The sequence below is a fragment of the Hemiscyllium ocellatum genome, chromosome 39 (genome assembly GCF_020745735.1).
Source record: "Hemiscyllium ocellatum isolate sHemOce1 chromosome 39, sHemOce1.pat.X.cur, whole genome shotgun sequence".
Taxonomy (NCBI): Eukaryota; Metazoa; Chordata; class Chondrichthyes; order Orectolobiformes; family Hemiscylliidae; genus Hemiscyllium; species Hemiscyllium ocellatum.
Genome location: NC_083439.1, coordinates 12,144,665 through 12,166,730, shown reverse-complemented (window position 1 = coordinate 12,166,730; position 22,066 = coordinate 12,144,665). Strand labels below are relative to the sequence as shown.

Here is a 22,066-nt window from a genome sequence, read left to right as displayed (position 1 = left end):
GTTCTTATCTGAGGTTCTACTGCATTATCTAATCAGTAGTGTAAAGTCTTTAATTTAGTCCTAAGTGTCTAAGACATACTGACGCTAAATATACTGTCTTTAACTACAGTTCTTTGATTTACCAGAAACTTTGAATGCCAAACATTGCTCATTTTTGATTACAGACAGCAATTTTATTTACAGGCTAAAAAGTAATGTTAAAAAATTGATGCAACACAACTCTGGTTGTTCTGGTAGACCAATCAACTAGAACTTACAAATTTGCAACTTATGAATCTTCATAACTTGCTGATTGAGCCTTTTAAACAACTAACTGATAAAGTCTGGAAAATTGATGTTTAAAATATCACAATTTAGAGCAAGCAGTCGTTCGAATTTAACAGTTTACATAAATTTGGATTCCTATGAAAAACACACATTTTAAACTTTTGTTTCTTTTCCCCCTCCTCCTAAAAGGAACTATGTTGTAATTCCAGAGTGCTGGAAGCCACATGATTCTTTCTATTCAGTATGACTGGCCTTAAATACAAGTGTAAACTTGCTATTCAACAGTGTAGAGCACCAAAGCGAGCCCTGATCATTTACTTACCTGGTATCTTCAGAGTCCTGTCATACAAGAGGCTTGTTTTGTTTTCTTAAATTCTTAGTTATTCAATTATAGCTAGGGAATCATTTGCAGAGGCTTATTTTCTCACTCACCATTTGGTCTAGTGTTTTCCAAAGATCTATTCTTGGCTCCCTCCTGTTTCTCAAATACATGTTGCTTCTCCTCATAACATCATCCAAAAATAAATAGCTTCCACATGTCTGCTGATGACACCCAGTTCTACCTTATTATCAACTTTGAACACCCCTCCACTGCTTTTCAAATTGCCAAGATCTCCTGTCTGAAATGCAGTAATAATAAAATGTTTACTTAAACTACATTTTGGGAAGATCAAAGCCATTGGCTTTAGTGTCTTCTACAATTTGTTTCTTAGTTACCAATTCTACCCCTTCACCAGCAACAGGACAAGGCTGAAACAGATTGTTCATAATCTTAGTTCCTAATTGACTGCCAGAAGAGCTTCTGGATCCATGCTGCTACTTCAACAACTTATTTCCATCTCTGTAAACTGGCAAATAAGCCCCCATCTCCTCTAAACCTTCACCAGCGGCCTATCCCAAGTTACATTTTACCCTCCATAAACTCAATCCAAAATATTGCTACCCATATTCTAATACTGCCCATTATCCTATGCTAATTGATCTACACAGTCTTCCAAGCCAATCTATGTCTTGAGTTTAAAATTTTTATTTAAAATACTTCCATGGCTTCATTCTTTCTCATCAGCAAGTTCCTCCAGCTTTGCAGGTCTCCAAAATACCTGCCCATCACTTTGAATTCTGGCTTCTTAAGCACCCAATTTTAATTCCTCAAATCACTGTTGCTATTCCTGTAGCTGTCATAGCTTAAGACCTTGAATTTCCCCTCTAAATCTCCAACTCTTTTTCCTCCAAGATACTTCTTAAAATTTAACGTTTTGGTGGGCTTTAGGTCATGTGACCCAATATCTCATCTGATTTGATGCCAAATTTCATTCAATAACTGTACATTCACTTTTTAAAAAAGAAAATCACTCATAGAACGTGGGCTTATATGCTCAGAAGCAATTGAGGTTGATTGCCATGGTGATATTAAAATTCATATCCCTCGAACATTAACCTGGAGTTCTGAATGACCATTACACTTTTGTGCTCTAAGTCAATGGTCAGAGATTAAATGCTACTTTGGCTGAACATCTGACATCGCGAACATTTGGTTTGTTTGGCTCAGTACCACACCATATTGAATATTTAACTTTGCTGAATCAATTTAACACATCAAACTAGATTTTTTGCAATAAAGAAATGAATAGATATATATTTCATTTTGAAAAACTCACCTCAGTGCACTATAGCCTTGGCAGACACTGATGCAACAAAGAACCTTGTCTTGATTGGCTCGATTCTCTCCAAGATATTTGCAAACAATGTTTCCACCAAGACTAAAACCCACAACCACCAGCTCGGTCTGAGGAAAGGTTTTCTTTATGTAATTTACCATGGCACCAAACTCCCACGTACAACCTACAAAAAAGAAATTCAGTTAATTTTCAAAGCACCAACATAAGTGAAAGAAGAGCAGATTTTAAAGTAATTTGTATGAACATTTAAATTCCTATTCATTCTATTCCACCTCAGTTATTTTATAGATTCTGCTAGCTGCACACTGGCAATCTGTGCCATTCATAAACTTAAACGGTATTCTGAAGTTTAGAAACATATTTCAAGGAAAGCCATTCACTGTCAGAGTTATAATACTATTCAACTTGGGAATTTGCTTTTTTCAGGGGATTTTGGCTCTACTTATTACAGATGACCAATAAATAAACACATACCATCAGCAGCATTTGTTCAATCTTTCAACGTTGTTCTAATATTGGAAGCTACACAGAATGCCCCAGTTTGCAGACCAGCTCTTACCCACATTATTCTTGAGCAAATATTTTCCCTGTCAGTAATGGCATTCAAAGAGTTATTACCCAAGATTGAAGTCTGTGCAGCTGATAAAGGGCAGATCCAAAGTTTAGGAGAAAGTGAGGACTGCAGATACTGGAGCTCAGAGTCAAGATTGTAGTGCTGGAAAACCAAAGCAGGTCAGGCAGCATCCGAGGAGCAGGAGAATTGACATTTTGAGCATAAGCTCTTCATCTGGAATGAGACTTGTGGTTTGGGGCTGAGAGATAAATGGGAGAGGTTGGGGTTCAGGAGCAGGTAGTTGAAGGTGGGGGAGAAGGTGATAGGTCAGACGGTGGAATGGTCTTTCTACAGTAATGTACGCACAGTAATTAGCCACAGTCCACCAGTGATCATAGGTAATTTGTTTCTTTGTTAGATAAGGAAAAGTGACATGCTGCTGAGTGGGTATCACTCTGCATCGAGCACGAGCAAATAATGGAGGTGGTTGTCCATGAACTATCGTATCTGACCAAAGATGGAGGACGGGAAAAATTTCTGGCTGTAAGAGCTGCTCCTTTTTTTTGAGATATTTTAGACGCTGGAGGTGATTTCCTTGAATTCCAGGAGCAGCAATTACAATGCTATTGCATTATTTTGGAACTTTGGAAAAAAAAGTCAAAGCAACAGCAGTTTTAAAAAGGAGAAAAACAGACAAAGGAAGCACATGGTGAGGAGAGCGAGTGGGGGAGGGGGAAAAGAGAGAAAGAAAGGAAAAAAAGAGAGAAAAGAAGGAAAAAAGAGAGAAAAGAAGGAAAAAAGAGAGAAAAGGAAAGAGAGAGAAAAGAAGGAAAGAGAGAGAGAGAGAGGGAGGGAGAGAGAGTGCACAGTTACTGCCTTTGAATTCATGTGTCACTGGACATCAGAGTGCATCTGGGAAAATTAACAAACAGAATCAGATAAGTTAATTGTTGTTTTAAGTCTGTCCAAGAGAAAGGCTCTATTAGTGAGTACAGTGGGTTCTTTCTTGATTGTGTGTTTTTGGAGACAAGTCTCTTGATTAAACTTAAAATATAAGCCACAGCTATTAATTTAATCTGGTGCAGTGTTTTGTAAAGGAATAAGAGGGTGTTATTTTTCTGGGTCTGTAGATCGTGAAGGAGAAAAATGGCCTTTGCAGTGATATGTACTTCTTGTCAGATGTGGGAGTTTAAAGAGAGTTTAAGAGTTACTGTGGATTATATCTGCCATAAATGCTATTGGATGCGAATCGTATCAGATTGAGTGGATCGGTTGGAGAGACAGATAGAAGCGATGAGGAATTTGCAACAGCAACAGTATGTGATGGATGGCACTTATAGGAAGGGGGAAAAGTCTCAGATACAGTCACATAGATGGGTTAACTCCAGGAAGGGTAAGAGATGTAGGCACCTAGTGCAGGAGTCTTTTGTGGATATACCCATTTCAAACAGGTATGCTGTTTTGGAAAATGTAGGGGGTGATGGATTCTCAGGGGAACGTAGCACAAACAACCAAGTTTCTGGTGTCGAGACTGGTTTTAATGCAATGAGGGGTACGTCAGCTGCCAAGAGTTCAATTGTGTTCAGGGATTCTGTGGTCCGAGGTACAGACAGATGTTTCTGTGGCCAGCAGAGAAATAACAGAATGATGTATTGTTTCCCTGGTGCAGGATCAAGGATATCTCAGAGAGGGTGCAGAATGTTCTCATGGGGGAGAGGGGCCATCAGGAGGTCATTGCCCACATTGGAACCAATGACATCGGAAGGGAAAAGGTTGAGATTCTGAAGGGACATTAGAGAGAGAGTCAGGCAGAAATTTAAAAAGGAGGTTGTCAAGGGTAGTAATATCTGGATTACTCCCAGAGCTGAGGAACTTGTGTATGGGAGAAGGATTAACGTGTTTGGATCATTGGAATCTCTTTGTGGTAGAAGTGACCTGTACAAGAAGGGCGGATTGCACCTAAATTGGACAGGGACTAATATATTGGCAGGAAGATTGCTAGAACTACTTGGGAGGGTGGGACCCAGGGAGATAGTGAGCAAAGAGATCAGAGACTGGTACAGTTGAGAACAGAGGTCAGTCAAACAGTCAGGGCAGGCAGGGACAAGGTAGGACTAATAAATTAAACTGCAGTTATTTCAATGCAAGGGGCCTAACAGGGAAGGTAGATGGATGCAGGGCATGGTTAGGAACATGGGATAACATAGCAATTACAGAAACATGGCTCAGGGATGGCAGCTTAAATGCCAGGATTAGTGGTGCTGGAAGAGCACAGCAGTTCAGGCAGCATCCAAAGTGCAGCGAAATCGACGTTGCGGGCAAAAGCATTCCTGATGAAGGGCTTTTGCCTGAAACGTCAATTTCGCTGCACTTTGGGTGCTGCCTGAACTGCTGTGCTCTTCCAGCACCACTAATCCAGAATCTGGTTTCCAGCATCTGCAGACATTCTTTTTACCCAGCTTAAATGTTCCAGGCTACAAATGCAACAGGAAGGATAGAAAGGGAGGCAAAAGAGGAGGGGGAGTGGCATTTTTGACAAGGGATAGCATTACAGCTGTGCTGAGGGAGGATATTCCCGGAAATACATCCAGGGAAGTTATCTGGGTGGAACTGAGAAATAAGAAAGGGATTATTGGGATTGTATTATAGACCCCCCAATAGTCAGAGGGAAATTGAGAAACAAACTTGTAAGGAGATCTCAGCTATCTCTAAGAATAATAGGGTAGATATGGTAGGGGATTTTAACTTCCCAAACATCAACTGGGACGGCCATTGTGTTAAAGGTTTAGATGGAGAGGAATTTGTTAAGTGCATACAAGACAATTTTCTGATTCAGTATGTGGATGTACCTACTCGAGAAGGTGCAAAACTTGACCTACTCTTGGGAAATAAGGCAGGGCAGATAACTGAGGTGTCAGTTGGGGGAGCACTTTGGGGTCAGCGACCATAATTCTATTCATTTTAAAATTGTGAACATCTAAAAGTTGAAATTCGAAACTGAAGAAAGACCAATTTTGACGATATTAGGCAAGAACTTTTGAAAGCTGATTGGGGGCAGATGTTCGCAGGTAAAGGGATGGCTGGAAAATGGGAAGCTTTCAGAAATGAGGTAACGAGAATCCAGCAAAAGTATATTCCTGTCAGGGCGAAAGGGAAGGCTGGTAGGTACAGGAAATGCTAGATGACTAAAGAAATTGAGGGTTTGGTTAAGAAAAAGAAGGAAGCATATATAAGGTATAGCCAGGATAGATCGAGTGAATCCTTAGAAGAGTATAAAGGAAGTAGGAGTATACTTAAGAGAGAAATCAGGAGGGCAAAAGGGGGACATGAGATAGCTTTGGCAAAATAGAATTAAGGAGAATCCAAAGAGTTTATATAAATATATTAAGGATAAAAGGGTAACTAGGGAGAGAATAGGGCCCCTCAAAGATCAGCAAGGCGGCCTTTGTGTGGAGCCACAGAAAATGGGGGAGATGCAAAATATTCATTTAGTATCAGTATTTACTGTGGACAAGGATATGGAAGATATAGACTGTAGGGAAATAGATGGTGACATCTTGCAAAATGTCCAAATTACAGAGGAGGAAGTGCTAGATGTCTTGAAACGGTTAAAGGTGGGTAAATCCCCAGGACCTGATCAGGTGTACCCGAGAACTCTGTGGGAAGCTAGAGAAGTGACTGCTGGGCCTCTTGCTGAGATATTTGTATCATCGATAGTCACAGGTGAGGTGCCGGAAGACTGGAGGTTGGCAAATGTGGTGCCACTGTTGAAGAAGGGTGGTAAGGATAAACCAGGGAACTATAGACCAGTGAGCCTGACCTCGGTGGTGGGCAAGTTGTTGGAGGGAATCCTGAGGGACAGGATGTATTTGGAAAGGCAAGGACTGATTAGGGATCGTCAACATGGCTTGGTGTGTGGGAAATCATGTCTCACAAAATTGATTGAACTTTCTGAGGTAGTAACAAAGAAGATTGATAAGGGCAGAGCAGTAGATATGATCTATATGGACTTCAGTAAGGCAAGGTTCCCCATGGGAGGCTGATTAGTAAGGTTAGGTCTCACAGGATACAGAGAGAACTAGCCATTTGGATACAAAACTGGCTCAAAAGATAGAAGACAGAGGGTGGTGGTAGAGGGTTGTTTTTCAGACTGGAGACCTGTGACCAGTGGAATGCCACAAGAATCAGTGCTGGGCCCTCTACTTTTTGTCATTTACATAAATGGTTTGGATGTGAGCATAAGAGGTACAGTTAGTAAGTTTGTAGATGACACCAAAATTGGAGGTGGTGTAGTGGACAGCGAAGAGGGTTACCTCAGATTACAACAGGATCTGGACCAGATGGGCCAATGGGCTGAGAAGTGGCAGATGGAGTTTAATTTAGATAAATGCAAGGTGCTGCATTTTGGGAAAGCAAATCTTAGCAGGACTTATACACTTAATGGTAAGGTCCTAGGGAGTGTTGCTGAACAAAGAGACCTTGGAGTGCAGGTCCACAGCTCCTTGAAAGTGGAACCGCAGATTGATAGGACAGTGAAGAAGGCGTTTGTATGTTTTTTCTTTATTGGTAAGAGTATTGAGTACAGGAGTTGGGAGATCATGTTGCGGTTGTACAGAACATTGGTTAGGCCACTGTTGGAATATTGCGTGCAATTCTGGTCTCCTTCCTATCACAAAAGATGTTGTGAAACTTGAAAGGGTTCAGAAAAGATTTACAAGGATGTTCCCAGGGTTGGAGGATTTGCGCTATAGGGAGAGGCTGAACAGGCTGGAGCTGACTTCCCTGGAGGGTCGGAGATTGAGGGGTGACATTATAGAGGTTTACAAAACTATGAGGGGCATGAATAGGATAAATAGACAAGTATTTTCCCTGGCACTGGGGAGTCCAGAACTAGTGGACATATGTTTAGGGTGAGAGGGGAAAGATATAAAAGAGGTCTAAGGGCCAACCTTTTCATGCAGAGAGTGGTACGTGTATGGAATGAGCTGCCAGAGGATGTGGTGGAGGCTGGTACAATTGCAACATTTAAGAGGCATTTGGATTTGTATATGAATAGGAAGGGTTTGGAGGGATATGGGCCGGGTGCTGGCAGATGGGACTAGATTGGGTTGGGATATCTGGTCAGCATGGACAGGTTCGACCAAAGGGTCTGTTTCCATGCTGTACATCTCTATGACTCTAACTGACATGTGATTGAACCCATGCTATTGGTATAATTGTGCATCATATTATAGCTAACCAATACTAAATTGTAATAAATACATTTGTGTTATTGTGGAATAAAGAAAAAATTGACCATGCACTTCAGGCAATTTTGTTCCAGTCACAAACAGTGAATGTGAATCACAATTTTTACACATTGCAATGGAAACTAAGTTCCTTTTGAATCTTTTTGAAGTTAACAAAACATTCAAGAAATACATATAGAAGTATAAAGCATATTATGACATGCACAAACTATTCATTTAATTACTCGAGAAAGTCTACTCTAGAGAATGCCTTTACAATTTCAAAATGAATGCCCAGAACAGATCAATCAAGTTTCTAGACATCTGTGCAAGCCTGCCAAGCTGTCTTGGTGCAGAGTGCCTTATCACATTGTCACCATTGCAAGGGTGAAAATGATAATCATAAAAAATGAAAATACCCCCATAAAGCAATGAGGATCAGTTTGTTTCGGCATATATAGAGAATATAATTGAACTGGAATGTTCCCTGTTTTTTGCTCAATTGGGTTATTGCATTCATGAAGAGTTGATTGCACTGATAGTCACAAACAATTTATTATGGGACAACTGGTCTGGTAGAAATCATGCAAAAACAGCACTCAAGTCATCCACACATCTCGTTTAGTTACACCTTTTTTTTGAAATAATTAGATTAAGAATTTAGCCAAAGCCCTTGGAGCAGGACACCAGGCTAAGAGATAAAAGGACAACCAAACACCAATGCCAATTGCAGAGTTGAAAGCGTAACAGAGGAAAGGAAGGGTAAAGCTAGGGCTGCAGATGCCACTAAATAGGGTGGCAAAGGTGGTGTTTGACACATTTACCATCATTACTACGTGCATTGAGTAAAGGTGTTAGGATGTCATGTTGCGGCTATACAGGGCATTATTTAAGCCACTTTTGGGATAGTGTGTTCAATTCTGGTCTGTCTGCTTTGGAAAGAGTTGTTGAACTTGAAAGGTTTCAGGAAAGTTTTAAGGATAGTGCCTGGTCTGGTGGGTTTGAGGGGTCGAATAGGCCAGGGATTTTTTTTTCCCTGCAGCTTTGAAGGCTAAGGGGTGACTTTATAAAGATGTATGAAATCATGAGGGGCATGGAGAGGGTGAATAGCTCAAATCTTTTTCCCATGAGTCCAAAACTAAAAAGTGTACAGTTTTAAGGCGAGGGGGAAAGATTTAAAAAGGGACCTAAGGGGAAATGTTTTCATGCAGAGGGTGGCACATGTATGGAATGAGCTGCCAGAACAAGTGGTAGAGAAGTGTTCAGTTACAACATTTAAAAATCATCTGGATGGGTACATGAATAGGAAGGGTTTAGAGGGAAGTGGGCCAAATGCTTGGAAAAGGGACAAGATTAGTTTAGGATAACTGGTTGGTCGGCATGCAAGAGTTGGACTGGCCAGTCTGTTTCCATGCTGTAAACCTCTGAGGAGCTCAAACATTTTGAGATATTACGAGTAGGAACAATACCCTCCGGGCCTTTTCTTTAATGCTACCCAAGCGCTCAACTATCATTGCAGAAGGAATTATCAAGAAAAGTTATGCTTACATTTTATTCCCATCCCTGAAAGCAATAGCAGGCAATTCTCAATACTATGTCAAGAGAACCAAGAATAAACTTAAGAATGTTAGTTCAGCCAATTCCTAGATATTAGAAAAATAAAGTGCACTGGACCTTGAGGTATGGATTCCACGGAACACTGGTCTGTCTATTTTGATGCCAAATTTATTTCCATCTTTTGAATATACTTACGATATTGCACAATTTCACAAATTATTAGTATCTTACCTAAGTAACTATTTTAGAGTCATAGAGTCATACAACATGAAAGCAGACCCTTCAGTCCGACTAGTCCCAAACTAAATTAGTCCCACTTGCCTGCATGTGGTCCATACCCTTCCAAACCCTTCCTATTCATGCACTCATCCAAATGTCTTTTAAATGTTGTCATTGTATCTTCTTGAACAATGTACAATTGACAGTGACTGAAGAGTTATCTAAAAACTAATCTGCTGCAAGAAAAACTGCTTAAATGGGCAGATGTTCTAACTTAACAACAAAATCAAAGGGCTCTGATGACAAACTATTCAAGGCTTTGTATTGTATATTAGAGTCTTACAATTATCCAGAAGCTTTGTATCATAGAAATGAAAACAGCAAACGTGCAACGAGTTCCCAACTGCTAATTTTGATTAAAGAAATTTCATTTGATCCAATACTCATCCATCAATTCTGTTTCTCTGCTGCATATTTACACTTACCAGTTCTCCTAACATCTGTAATAGAAATATGTACATTATTGTGGAGGTGTAGAGATGGGGGCATGCAGTTGAGATTTTAAAATATCTGAAAATAAGAAGTTGAAGGTGGTAAGGGTTGGGAGAGGGTCCACATTGGAACAGCATTGTAACTTCAAAGACAGAACTTCTCTTCTCTAATTCTACTCAGAAGGTCCACTGAACACATCAGAATCGCATCAATATAATTATTCACCTGTTAAGAGATATTTGATTAGATTTGCCAAATACTAATCTGGACAGAGCATAAACAGGCTACTGAAATGTAAATGTTTGTTCTTAAAAAATCAGAACAGAGTACTAAATCATTTGCAGGAGACAAAAGCAGCTGGCAGGACTTTGAAATGCAGAAATATATGCAGAAAACGAAGTGAAAATTAAATATGCTTCAGGCACAAGAGATAGAGCATCACTCTTCCAATCAACTGCTTTGCTCCACATGCAAACTAATATATTTAGGCCATTTCATTGCCGGTGGTTATTGACCATTTGGTTAGGAAAGAATACAAAGCTGAACACTGATCTTGTTTTTTTATTATTATGTTAAGTTGGTCCCAGCAGTGCAGAAGGACACAAACTGATGAGTTGAAACTTGAACAACCGACCAATGTGAGTCCTTCAAAAATTAATCATTGAACTTAACATCAAACTAAAGTTCAAACACATGAGAAACTATGGGGTTTTTGTCAATTAGTGAGGTATTGCCAGTAGTGGCAGCATTAACTAGATAGCTCCAGCACTTGATGATAAACTACACCTCAAGTAGCATCAAAAATTCAAATGTTCTTGGACCTTCACAGTTGTCAAAGGTTGAGAATACATAGGGTGTTTTACTTTAAGTAAACATTGTTTACAAGATGTGGGCATCACTTGGAAGGACAGCAGTTTCAGTCAGTGCTGCATGAGCTAGCAAAACTCCAACAGCAGGGTCTCTGCCATAGACTCCAAATCCAATGGGGAAGTGGTCAAACAAACAATAGTGACCTTCTTTAAGTCAGGTTCACAAACATTCAGGCAAAATTAATCAGAAGTGAACTTTGACGTACTGAACTATATTCAGATGGCTGAAAGTCTTCTCCCCTGCCAGTCTTTTTATCCTCAACTTTCAAATTGCCAACATTCCAGGAAAGATAAACAAAAGTCACACCATTAAGCTCTCCTCAAAGTTCAGCAGCATTGACCTTAAATAACTAGGAGGAGCTTGCTGACAATCATTGAGAATGGTGACAACTGCGTAAAGCTGCATCATGTTTTGAATCTTAATAATGAAACAGTCAGGCAACAGAGAAGGAAACAAAAGAAAGCAAATCTCGTACTCCAGATCTCACTGTCACAAGGGATATCTTGCCCAGGGTAACCAACCATCTCAGATTTTGAGAGCTCATCCCATATTGGAGGTGGATGCCACAGGTTCTCTTTTGTCAGGATATTGTTTATCCCTTCTTTTTTATTGTCAAGTTTCTCATATATTCGGTACACACCTACTCTCAAAGATTCAGCAATCTTATCACGCCATCCCCAAAGCCTTTGGTCATATGGCCTCATACGCACATGCCCATAAATTCTCTCCACCCTTTCCCTGCCCAGCAATGAAAAAGAATACTGGTCATGCTGATCCCACTGCATGCGCCCAAAGTCTGCAAGTTGAGAACTGATCCAGTAATACAAAGGACCCATGACAGAAACATGCAAACTAGAAGGGGTCATCCTCGAATCAATGGACCACCACCAAATATACAGTACATCCAAAAAGTTGTTAGGCAGTCAGTTCCAGGATTTTTATCCACTGACAATTATCACACAGTAATATTTCCAAGTGAAGGTATGTGAACTGGATGAGAATTTGCAATTGGGTGTGCTTCATTGTTTCCCTATTTTTCTAGGCGAGAGAGATTGCGAGATACCCATGGAGATTAGCATTTCATTAACTGTTGAGGTATATGCTTTGGTTTTAAAGACATGCCATCTTTCAGACAAGTTCAAATTTGGCAGTAATTGTATCCTCAACTCTTTCAAAAATCAACAAAACACTTAGGTTTGGAATGTCATTGCCTTCTTACAATTGTATTCTACTCATGGTCACACCAGACATTTACCACGTTGGCAAAATTTCAAACAATCATAAACATTCACTGTTTAAAGTGAGATCATGTACCAGGTTTAGATTTTGGGTTAAATTATGCCTTGAAAAAGAAAAGTTGTGGAGCCCAGGTGAAGAGCCAAGCATCAGATAATAAGAGAAAGGAGCAACTGGTACTAGCTAGGTAGTAGATATTGAGAATCTTGCGTGGTTAAAACAAACCTCATGGTTTACATTGCTTGAGCCAGACATCCGCCATAGCAATCCTAAACAAATGAACCGGATCCCTTCTGTCTATTTCTTTTTAATTACTAATTCTTAAATATTTATTAATTCTTGAAAAGATGCACTATTCTCAGCTTATTTACCCTATAAAATACATGATTCTTTTCTCAAAAAATCTTTTATTAAATCATCTCCAAAGTCTTTATTGCAGTAGAAATAGTTACAGTATTTCAAGATTGTCCTCAACTACTTTCAATCCCTGGAAAGTATATGCTGAAAACTGTCTGTAGTTTTAGTGTTGTTTGCACATAAAACTACCTTAAAACTGTTCAATCTTATCTGCCTAATAATTAGTGTGTACAAATTTACAATTATCCTGATTTATCGAGTTGTACACCAGTTTTATAAAACCTAAAAAAATGCTGTTCATGCTTATATCCACCTGTAATTCCACTATCAAAGAGTTTAGGAATCAACCTCATGATTTCTTGCTGTCTATGCCCTTTTCATTTCTACTCATTTCCCTCTCAAAATGAGTAACCTTATTTTCTTTGCAAAATTATATTGTAATTACGTCTTTCTAATGTCCAGTCCTTGTCCTCATTTTCCGAACTCCTTACTTTTGTGCTAGCAACCAAGCTTGTGCTTTAAAAGGCTGGAGATTGTAGGATTGTAGCATTCTTCTGGGAAAGAATAAAATAAAATTAGAGCAGCAGATTAGATTTCTGCAATGAGTCTTAATTTCAACATGAAGGCAAGGAGGATTAAGAACATTATAGCAAAGAAAACAAATTCAGAACATGCAGAAGAGAAGCTTAACAGCAATACCATTCAATACAGGTATAACCAAGGAAGACAGATTGTGGTAACATCTTTAGTGTATTGTGTAATGGTGGGGGGGGGGACAAAAGGGGAGCAAAAAACCAACCACATGTTGAAGGATACATGTCCTGCATGGAGTAGAGCCTCCAAAGACAATTTTCTATTAGAAGTGGCATTGTCAGCAAAGCACCCACTCTCTCTCATGACCGAAGTTCAAAGGTCAATCTCTTTTTAATTCAACAGTGCCAGATACCTAAAATTTTGTGCCAACTTGTCATCAGACCTTCAGTTACCTCTGGTCTCAGGTATCTTCATCACCATTAAAAACACAGAGAAAAAGAGACGGAGGTCACTGCTTCCCATTTGCTCATCACTCACCTTGAACTGTGATTCAAATGAGAAACTCAACTATCATAACACAATTGACGGTCCATTGGGCATAAATTCTAGGGATTGCCTTCAGTTTGGCAATCTTGAAAAGTTGACTATGATTTTTAGGAACAAGTAATGTAGCCAGAGCTTTTGTCAACTCTTTCAATGCAAAGCATTATTGACTCCTTGTTGTGCAGCAAGATTCTACACAAAAATACTGAACCAATAGAAATGGGCATTAAATTCACTGCTACTATCTTATTGCATTCCATTATACCATTTCTAATTGTTAACATTCAAAAGCTACAGCTTTCCTGCTTCAGCTGTCCAAAGTGCAGCCTACAAATTAAACAAAGCCAGTTAAATTCTTCCCAAAAGAGGCTAACCAAGGAAAAAAAAATTCTAAAAAAATGAAAACACAAACTAAAGTTTATGCTTATTGTGTAACTCCTTTTATAAGACAATACATACATAATTAATTATTTATGAAGGTAGCACTTTAGCAAGTATTCAAAGGTGATCTCTGAACACTAATAAACAAATTTATGACAATGATAAACAGTTTTTCCCCTCTGTACTTGCTCAGACACACCTCTGGTACTTCCTCCATTCTATGTGTAGTATAAACCTGTATAATTGAACACCGTGAGATTATTCTACTAGGGAAGAGGTCAGAGCAATTGTCTATGCCAATGTCAGAACATTTCTAATCTACTCAAACTTTCAGAAGATGCAATTTCCAGTAGGACAGCAGTCAGCTTAATGACTCGAGGCTGATATTTTCAGTTTTATTGCACTGACAGGGACCAGTTGTAGCATCCTGACTCAGCTGAAATCATCTCGCCCCGAACTGATTTGGGATAGAAATTTTAAACTTTCAAATATATTAATACTACACTGGAAATTATCCGAGTCACTGGCAAGCTACAGCCTAGATTCAGGCCACATTTTTAGAACTTTGTGAATTCAAGCAAATCACCCATCGTCTTCTGCTTCAATGCCTTTGTCACAGCTTCTAATCAGTAATGTTGCTCCAAGCGTACAGCAGCAGTCCCTATCTACAGTGTGCAGCTGTGTTTGATTTGCCAGAGAAGCAGGTAAAAGCTAGAAATGTTGACGAACAGCAAATCAACTTGGTCAGGAAAATGGGAACTGAAAATATAGGAGAATTCAGGGTTTGGGAAGGAGAATAGAAAATGCAACGAAGGAAGGAAGGAATGGAACGGCACCAGTGTGAACCACAGCAGGAGAAAGTGGGGATGCGAGGTAAGTAGGGAAGAGAAGAGTTGTTCCATCAACTGGCAAGAAAAGGGATGGCTTCCTCTTTCAAAAATCTATTTAGTTAAATCAAGCTTTAGTGGCAAAGAATACAAGTTCACAAACACTCCACCTGCAAGGAATGGAAAATAGCAGCAAATTTTAATCATTGGATGTGGCACTTCTGTTGAATTACGGGAAATAGATTTATAGAATCCTTACTGTGCATAAAGAGACCATTCAGCCGATCGAGTCTGCACCCCACTCAGACTCTCAATGCCTATTCCATCCTGAAACCCCACATATGATTTTTACCATAACTAACCCAACTAACTTACACCTCCTTGGACAGTACAAGGCAATTTTTAGCATGGCTGATCCAACTGACCTGCATATCACTAGATCATGCAGGAAACCAAACTGTCCAGAGGAAAACCATGCAGAAGCAGGGAAAACATGCAAAATCCAAACAGACAGTCGCCCAATGCTGGAATCGAATCTAGGTCCTTGACACGACAAGGCAGTAGTCCTAGCCAAGGTGCCATAATAACACAAATCATTAAGACTTGTGTTTTTTCCAATATGGTCTACAAACTTCATTTTAGCAGTACTCTCAACTTAGTACAAGATTAAATGGGATATTAGAGTTGTAATAAATGTAGCCTGACAAATGCAATGATCTACTAAAAAGATTTAATTAGCACAGCATTTTTACTGCACTATATTTATTTTATGCACAATCCAAGTAACTGAACCTAGTATCAAAATCCCGTGTAAAATTCAAATAGGAATTAACATCATACTGGTGGGAAAAATAGCACCAGAATATAACCTTGTGTTCACTACAGGAATTTTCTCAATGAAACCGGGCTCTCAGCTACAAAACCACCATGCAGAAAATCACAATAAAAATCTTTAAACATCACTGAAGGGAAACAGCCAGAGATTCTCAACAGCTTACGAAAAGCCTCTTCACATTCTACCCACACCAACAAATAACAGAATACATGCTACTGGTGAATTACAAAATCTACTAGCTGGCTGCATTTCACCAAAGTTGATGAGATCAACTTTGTTGAACAAAGTGGCATCCAGTTATCTGTGACAGCATCAGAAGGTCTGAATGCTGAATACGCTCAGAAGTGGCAGCTTGGACCACTTTAATAAGCTAAAGTCATAATATAAAATGCCAACATTTGTTGCTATTGACATGAAGGAACAGTGAAATAACTTGTTTTCATTGGAATGGAAAATTCGGTTTAGATAGATGAATGCTTGGACAAAATATTTCTCACATACTGTTTTATGGTTATGTCCATTACAGTTTTGTATACTTCAAGATCATTGTGTAAAACATTTCTCTCCTCAACAAAAAGAAAATCAGGATGAAAACTTCCTTACCGTATGTAAACATACGAGGAGAGGTGAGCTCAATGTTCGGCAACGCGCCAAGATGATTAAGAACAGCACATCGGTAGCCATGCTTCTGCGCATAGTCGACAAATGTTCGGATATACTGCTTTTCACTGTGATTAGCTATCCCAGGACAAATCACCATAGTAATGTCCTCTAGCAAACATAGGAATGCAGCAACATGAGATTATATAAAGTGAATTTTATTTAAATGTCATTTCACAATCATTTTATCCAATGTATCAATTCTTAACAGATTTTATTGTTTCAACCACAAATGTTATTGTTTCAATTCTACACTAATTTAGTTCCAATGTTTCTTCTCTAAACCTTATTTGGACCTGGACACCCGTCAAAGGTGAATAATTCCTCAATTGCAGCACCATTGTATGAAAATATTCTGCTCTACTTCCCTCACCTCAAGGGGACAGTGATGGTCTAATGACATTATTGTCAGAGACCCAGGTAATGTTCTGGGAACCTTGGTTCAAATCCTGCAAAGGTAGATAGTGGAATTTGACTGCAATAAATCTCTGGATTTAAGAGCTTGATGGTGACCGTGAAACCACTGCTGATTGTTAGAAAAACTGATCTGCTTCATTAATGGTCTTCAAGGAAGGAAACTGCCAACATTACTTGGTATGGTCTCCAGAGATTGGCCAGAGAGCAGTTGAGTGTCAATGAAACAGGTGTACTTAGCCAGTGAAGCCCACAACTAATGAATGAATTAAAATATCTCAATAGCTTTGTCTCAAAAACAATTTGAGATGAGTAATAAATGTTGGTCTTGTCAGCAGTTTATGAATGAAAGAAGAAAAAAACCCAATTTTAAATGTGTGTTCTTGATATTTGACAGAGCAATGAAACAAAATCAGTCTGCATCAACTTTACCAATTTCTTTTGCACCCTTGCAAGACCTAATGTTAGACTTTGCTTTCTATGGCATATAAACCCAAGTTAATTACATTTCCCTTCTAAAAGAATGTTCTGCTTTCATTATTAAACTTTTGATTATTCATGAACATTAGCACCTTGATTAGGTGACCAGAACAGTATAGAGTTGTTTAGATGGGGCCTGGCCTTATGCAGCACCACACATTAGGCTAACATGCACATTTTGTTTTCCTATAAGGGCAACACCAGTGAAAAGATTACTGTCCTTCACCCAATGACACCATGTGAACTGTTCACAAGAATTACTGGACAAAAACCAGGAGGAGAATCTCATGCCCTTTGCTACTGCTGCAGCAAAGATCAACTAACAAAAATAGAATTTGAACATTTTATTTTCCTGCCTTTGCATACACATACAAAAGGCAGTGCTATGTAAGCTTAATTGAAGTAATCTTTGCCAATTTTCTCATTCATTTCACTTACCTCCAGTGTTATGCTCTGCCAAAGGCTCAAAAAGATCCCATGTAGCAGTCGCTCCATCAGGCATAGAGAGATATTTGCGGAGACCATAAGGATGAGGAGAGCTTACACGCCCCATTTTACCATATAATGCTGTCTGTACATGTCCACTCTTGCCCCAGATCAGGGGTGGGATATATCTATTAATTAAAGCATATTTCAAAAAACCTTTAGTTATATAATTGTATGTATCAACAAGTCACTTCAAAAGCATTTTATTCCCTCATCCTGCTTCCTTCCAATAGAGTTTCTACCGTTCCCCATCTATCATCCAAACCAAACCCAAAGACACTGACAGGGTGCGAGTCATACTTTTAAAAGGCTTCCTATTGATCTGAAACCTTCCTCCCATCACAGCAGCTTGACTGAAAACTTAACACAAACTAATACTAACAACAATCACTAAAACACTGCTAATACATTCTTAACATTTACATTTCTTCAGTTTCCACTCACTCAGTTTTTAAATTAATCTTAAAACTCTACTTCTCCTGTCGGTTACACTACATTATGCATTGGAAGACCATACCCAGGATAATGCACAATGTTTTAGGACATTTATTTAAAGAGGATGTGGCGATGGTACAGAGACAGTTCACTAGGTTGACTTCTCAGATGAAGAGGTGGACTTATTGGGAAGGCTGGCAGACTGGGCCCATACACCATGGAGTTTAGAGGAACTCAAAGCATTTAAAAGCGCCTGAGACCTGGGTTCAATTCCCGACTCAGGCGACTGACTGTGTGGAGTTTGCACGTTCTCCCCGTGTCTGCGTGGGTTTCCTCCGGGTGCTCCGGTTTCCTCCCACAGTCCAAAGACGTGCGGGTCAGGTGAATTGGCCATGCTAAATTGCCCGTAGTGTTAGGTAAGGGGTAAATGTAGGGGTATGGGTGGGTTGCGCTTCGGCGGGTCGGTGTGGACTTGTTGGGCCGAAGGGCCTGTTTCCACACTAAGTAATCTAATCTTAAAAAAAAGACAAAATTCTGAGGGGAATTGAGAGGTAGATACTGAGATGATGCAGAAATCTAAAACTAGGGCACAGTTTAAACATAATCGATCAACCACTTAAAACCAACAGAGGGAGAGTCTTCTCTCATATGGTCAACCTTTGGAATTCATTGTCCTAGAGAGTTGTGGGTGCCCAGTCTCTAAATATATTTGGACCAAAAATAGACAGATTCTGTATCTATAGGGGAATAAGGGGAAAGGTGAACTGCACCAAGATTAGATCAAATGCCTTGTCACATTGATTATTCATTTCACTGGTAAAGTTTTCATCCATATAGAGTTATAGAGATGTACAGCATGGAAACAGATCCTTGAGTCAAACTCGTCATGCCGACCAGATATCCCACCCCAATCTAGTCCTACCTGCTAGCGCCCGGCCTATATCCCTTATTTATATATCCATTCAGATTCCTTTTAAATGGTGCAATTGTACTAGCCTCCACACTTCCTCTGGTAGCTCATTCCATACACATACCATCCTCAGTGTGCAAAAGTTGTCCATTACGTGTGTTTTATATCTTTCCCCTCTCACCCTAAACCAATGCCCTCTAGTTGTGGACTCTTCCACCCCAGGGAAAGGACTGGGTCTATTTACCTATCCATGCCCCTCAATTTTATAAACCTCTAATAAGGTCACCATTCAGCCTCTGATACTGCAGGGAAAATAGCCCCAGTCTATTCAACCTCTCCCTATAGCTCAAATCCTCCAACCCTGGCAACATCTTTGTGAATCTTTCTGAACCCTTGCAAGTTTCACAACATCTTTCCAATAGGAAGGAGACCAGAATAGCATGCAGTATTCCAAAAGTTCTGTACAGCTGCAACATGACCTCCCAACGCCTGTACTCAATACTCTGACCAATAAAGGAAATGCCTTCTTCACTATCCTATCTACCTGCGACTCCACTTTCAAGCAGCTATGAACCTGCAATCCAAGGTCTCTTTGTTCAGCAACACTCCCTAGAACCCTACCATTTAGTGTATAAATCCTGCTAAGACTAGCTTTCCCAAAATGCAGTACCTCGCATTTATCTGAATTAAACTCCATCTGCTACTTCTCAGCCCATTGGCCCATCTGATCAAGATCCCGTTGTAATCTGAGGTAACCAATTTGGTGTCATCTGCAAACTTATTAACTATACCTCTTATGTTCACATCCAAATCATTTATATAAGTGATGAAAATTAGTGGACCAAGCACTGATGCTTGTGGCACACCACTGGTCACAGGCCTCCGGTCTGATAAACAACCCTCCACCACCACCCTCTGTCTTCTAGCTTTGAGCAAGTTCTGTATCCAAATGGCTAGTTCTCCCTGTATTCCATGAGATCTAACCTTGCTAATCAGTCTCCCACGGAGAACCTTGTCAAGCGCTTTACTGAAGTCCACAAAGATCATGGCTACCGCTCTGCCCTCATCAATCCTCTTTGTTACTTCTTCAGAAAAATCAAGTTTGAGAGACATGATTTCCCACACACAAAGCCATGTTGACTATGCCCAATCAGTCCTTGCCCTTCCAAATACATGTACATCCAATCGCTCAGGATTCCCTCCAACAACTTGCCCCCCACTGACATCAGGCTCACTGGTTTATAGTTTCCGCTTGTCCTTACCACCCTTCTTAACCAGTGGCACCATGTTAGCCAACCTCCAGCCTTCCGGCACCTCACCTGAGACTATCGATGATACAAATATCTCAGTAAGAGGCCCAGTAATCATTTCCCTAGCTTCCCACAGTGTTCAAGGGTGCACCTGATCAGGTCCTGGGGATTTATCCGCTTTCAAGACATCCAGCACTTAGTCTGTAATCTGGACATTTTTCAAGATGTCACCATCTATTTCCCTACAGTCTATATCTTCCATGTCCTTTTCCACAGTAAATACAGCTGCTAAATACTCATTTAGTATCGCCCCTATCTCCTGTGACTCCACACAAAGGCTGCCTTGCTGATCTATGAGGGGCCCTATTCTCTCTTTAGTTACCCTTTTGTCCTTAATGTAATTATAAAAACCCTTTGGGTTCTCCTTAACACTATTTGCCAAAGCTATCTCACGTCCCCTTTTTGCGCTCCTGATTTCTCTCTTAAGTATACTCCTACTACCTTTATACTATAAGGATTCGCTCGATGTATCCTGTCGATACCTGACATATGCTTCCTTCTTTTTCGTAACCAAACCCTCAATTTCTTTAGTCATCCAGCATTACCTATACTTACCAGCCTTTCCTTTCACCCTGACAGGAATATACTTTCTCTGGATTCTCATTATCTCATTTCTGAAAGCTTCCCATTTTCCAGTTGTCCCTTTACCTGCGAACATCTGCCCCCAATCAACTTTTGAAAGTTTTTGCCTAATAGCATCAAAATTGGTCTTTCTCCAATTTAGAACTTCAACTTTTAGATCTGGACTATCCTTTTCCATCACTATTTTAAATCTAATAGAATTATGGTCGCTGGCCGCAAAGTGCTCCCCCACTGACACCTCAGTCACCTGCTCTGCCTTATTTCCCAAGGAGTGGTGCAAAATTTGCACCTTCTCGAGTAGGTACATCCACATACTGAATCAGAAAATTTCCTAGTACATACTTATCAAATTCCTCTCCATTTAAACCTTTAACACTGTGGCAATCCCAGTCTCTGTTTGGAAAGTTAAAATCCCCAACCACAACCACCCTATTATTCTTATAGATAGCGGAGATCTCCTTACAAGTTTGTTTCTCAATTTCCCTCTGATTATTAGGGGGTCTACAATATAATCCCAATAAGGTGATTATCCCTTTCTTATTTCTCAGTTCCACCCAAATAACATGCTTGGATGTATTTCCAGGAATATCCTCTTGCAGTACAGCTGCAATGCTATCCCTTATCAAAAATGCCACTTCCCCTCCTCTCTTGCTTCCCTTTCTGTCCTTCCTGCAGCATTTGTATCCTGGAACATTTATCTGCCAGCCCTGTCCATCCCTGAGCTATGTTTCTGTAACTTCAATGTTATTCCAGTTCCATGTTCCTAACCATGCCCTGGGTTCATCTGCCTTCCCTGTTTGACCCTTGCATTGAAATAAATTTAGTTTCAATTATCAGTCCTACCCTGTTCTCTGCTTTGTCTCTGCCTGCCCTGACTATTTGACTCACCTCTGTTCTCAACTGTACCAGTCTCAGATTGATCTCTTTGCTCAATATCTGCCTGGGTCCCACCTTCCCATCACACTTGTTTAAATCCTCACCATTTGTGTGTCCAGCTGTTGCTGGTCCACAAAACATTTTTTTATCATTTTCCACAAAGCACTTCAGACTCATCTATAAACCAAAACCACAAAGCAGTTCAAACCCATTGAACAAGGAGTCAAAAGATTGTTGATTCTCCAGAGAACTCCCTTTATTATTCGGCTTAAAGACATGGTAAGCTACAATGAAGCTGAAAAGAAATTCTCTACCAGTACTGCCATTTTCCAGGC

At 39.9% G+C, this 22,066-nt stretch overlaps 1 protein-coding gene across 2 annotated transcripts in view; it reads right to left on the bottom strand.

Moving 5' to 3' along the window:
- The window catches only part of LOC132834429 (monoacylglycerol lipase ABHD2-like), a 104,133-nt gene that overhangs the window by 41,057 nt on the left and 41,010 nt on the right, over positions 1 to 22,066 (bottom strand). For both annotated transcript variants that reach the window (XM_060853366.1, XM_060853367.1), the window contains exons 3-5: positions 17,571 to 17,746; positions 16,182 to 16,349; positions 1,926 to 2,109 (exon numbers count right to left, since the gene is read on the bottom strand). In XM_060853366.1, coding sequence (XP_060709349.1) covers positions 1,926 to 2,109; positions 16,182 to 16,349; positions 17,571 to 17,746 — 528 coding nt within the window. The remainder of the gene's footprint in view (positions 1 to 1,925; positions 2,110 to 16,181; positions 16,350 to 17,570; positions 17,747 to 22,066) is intronic.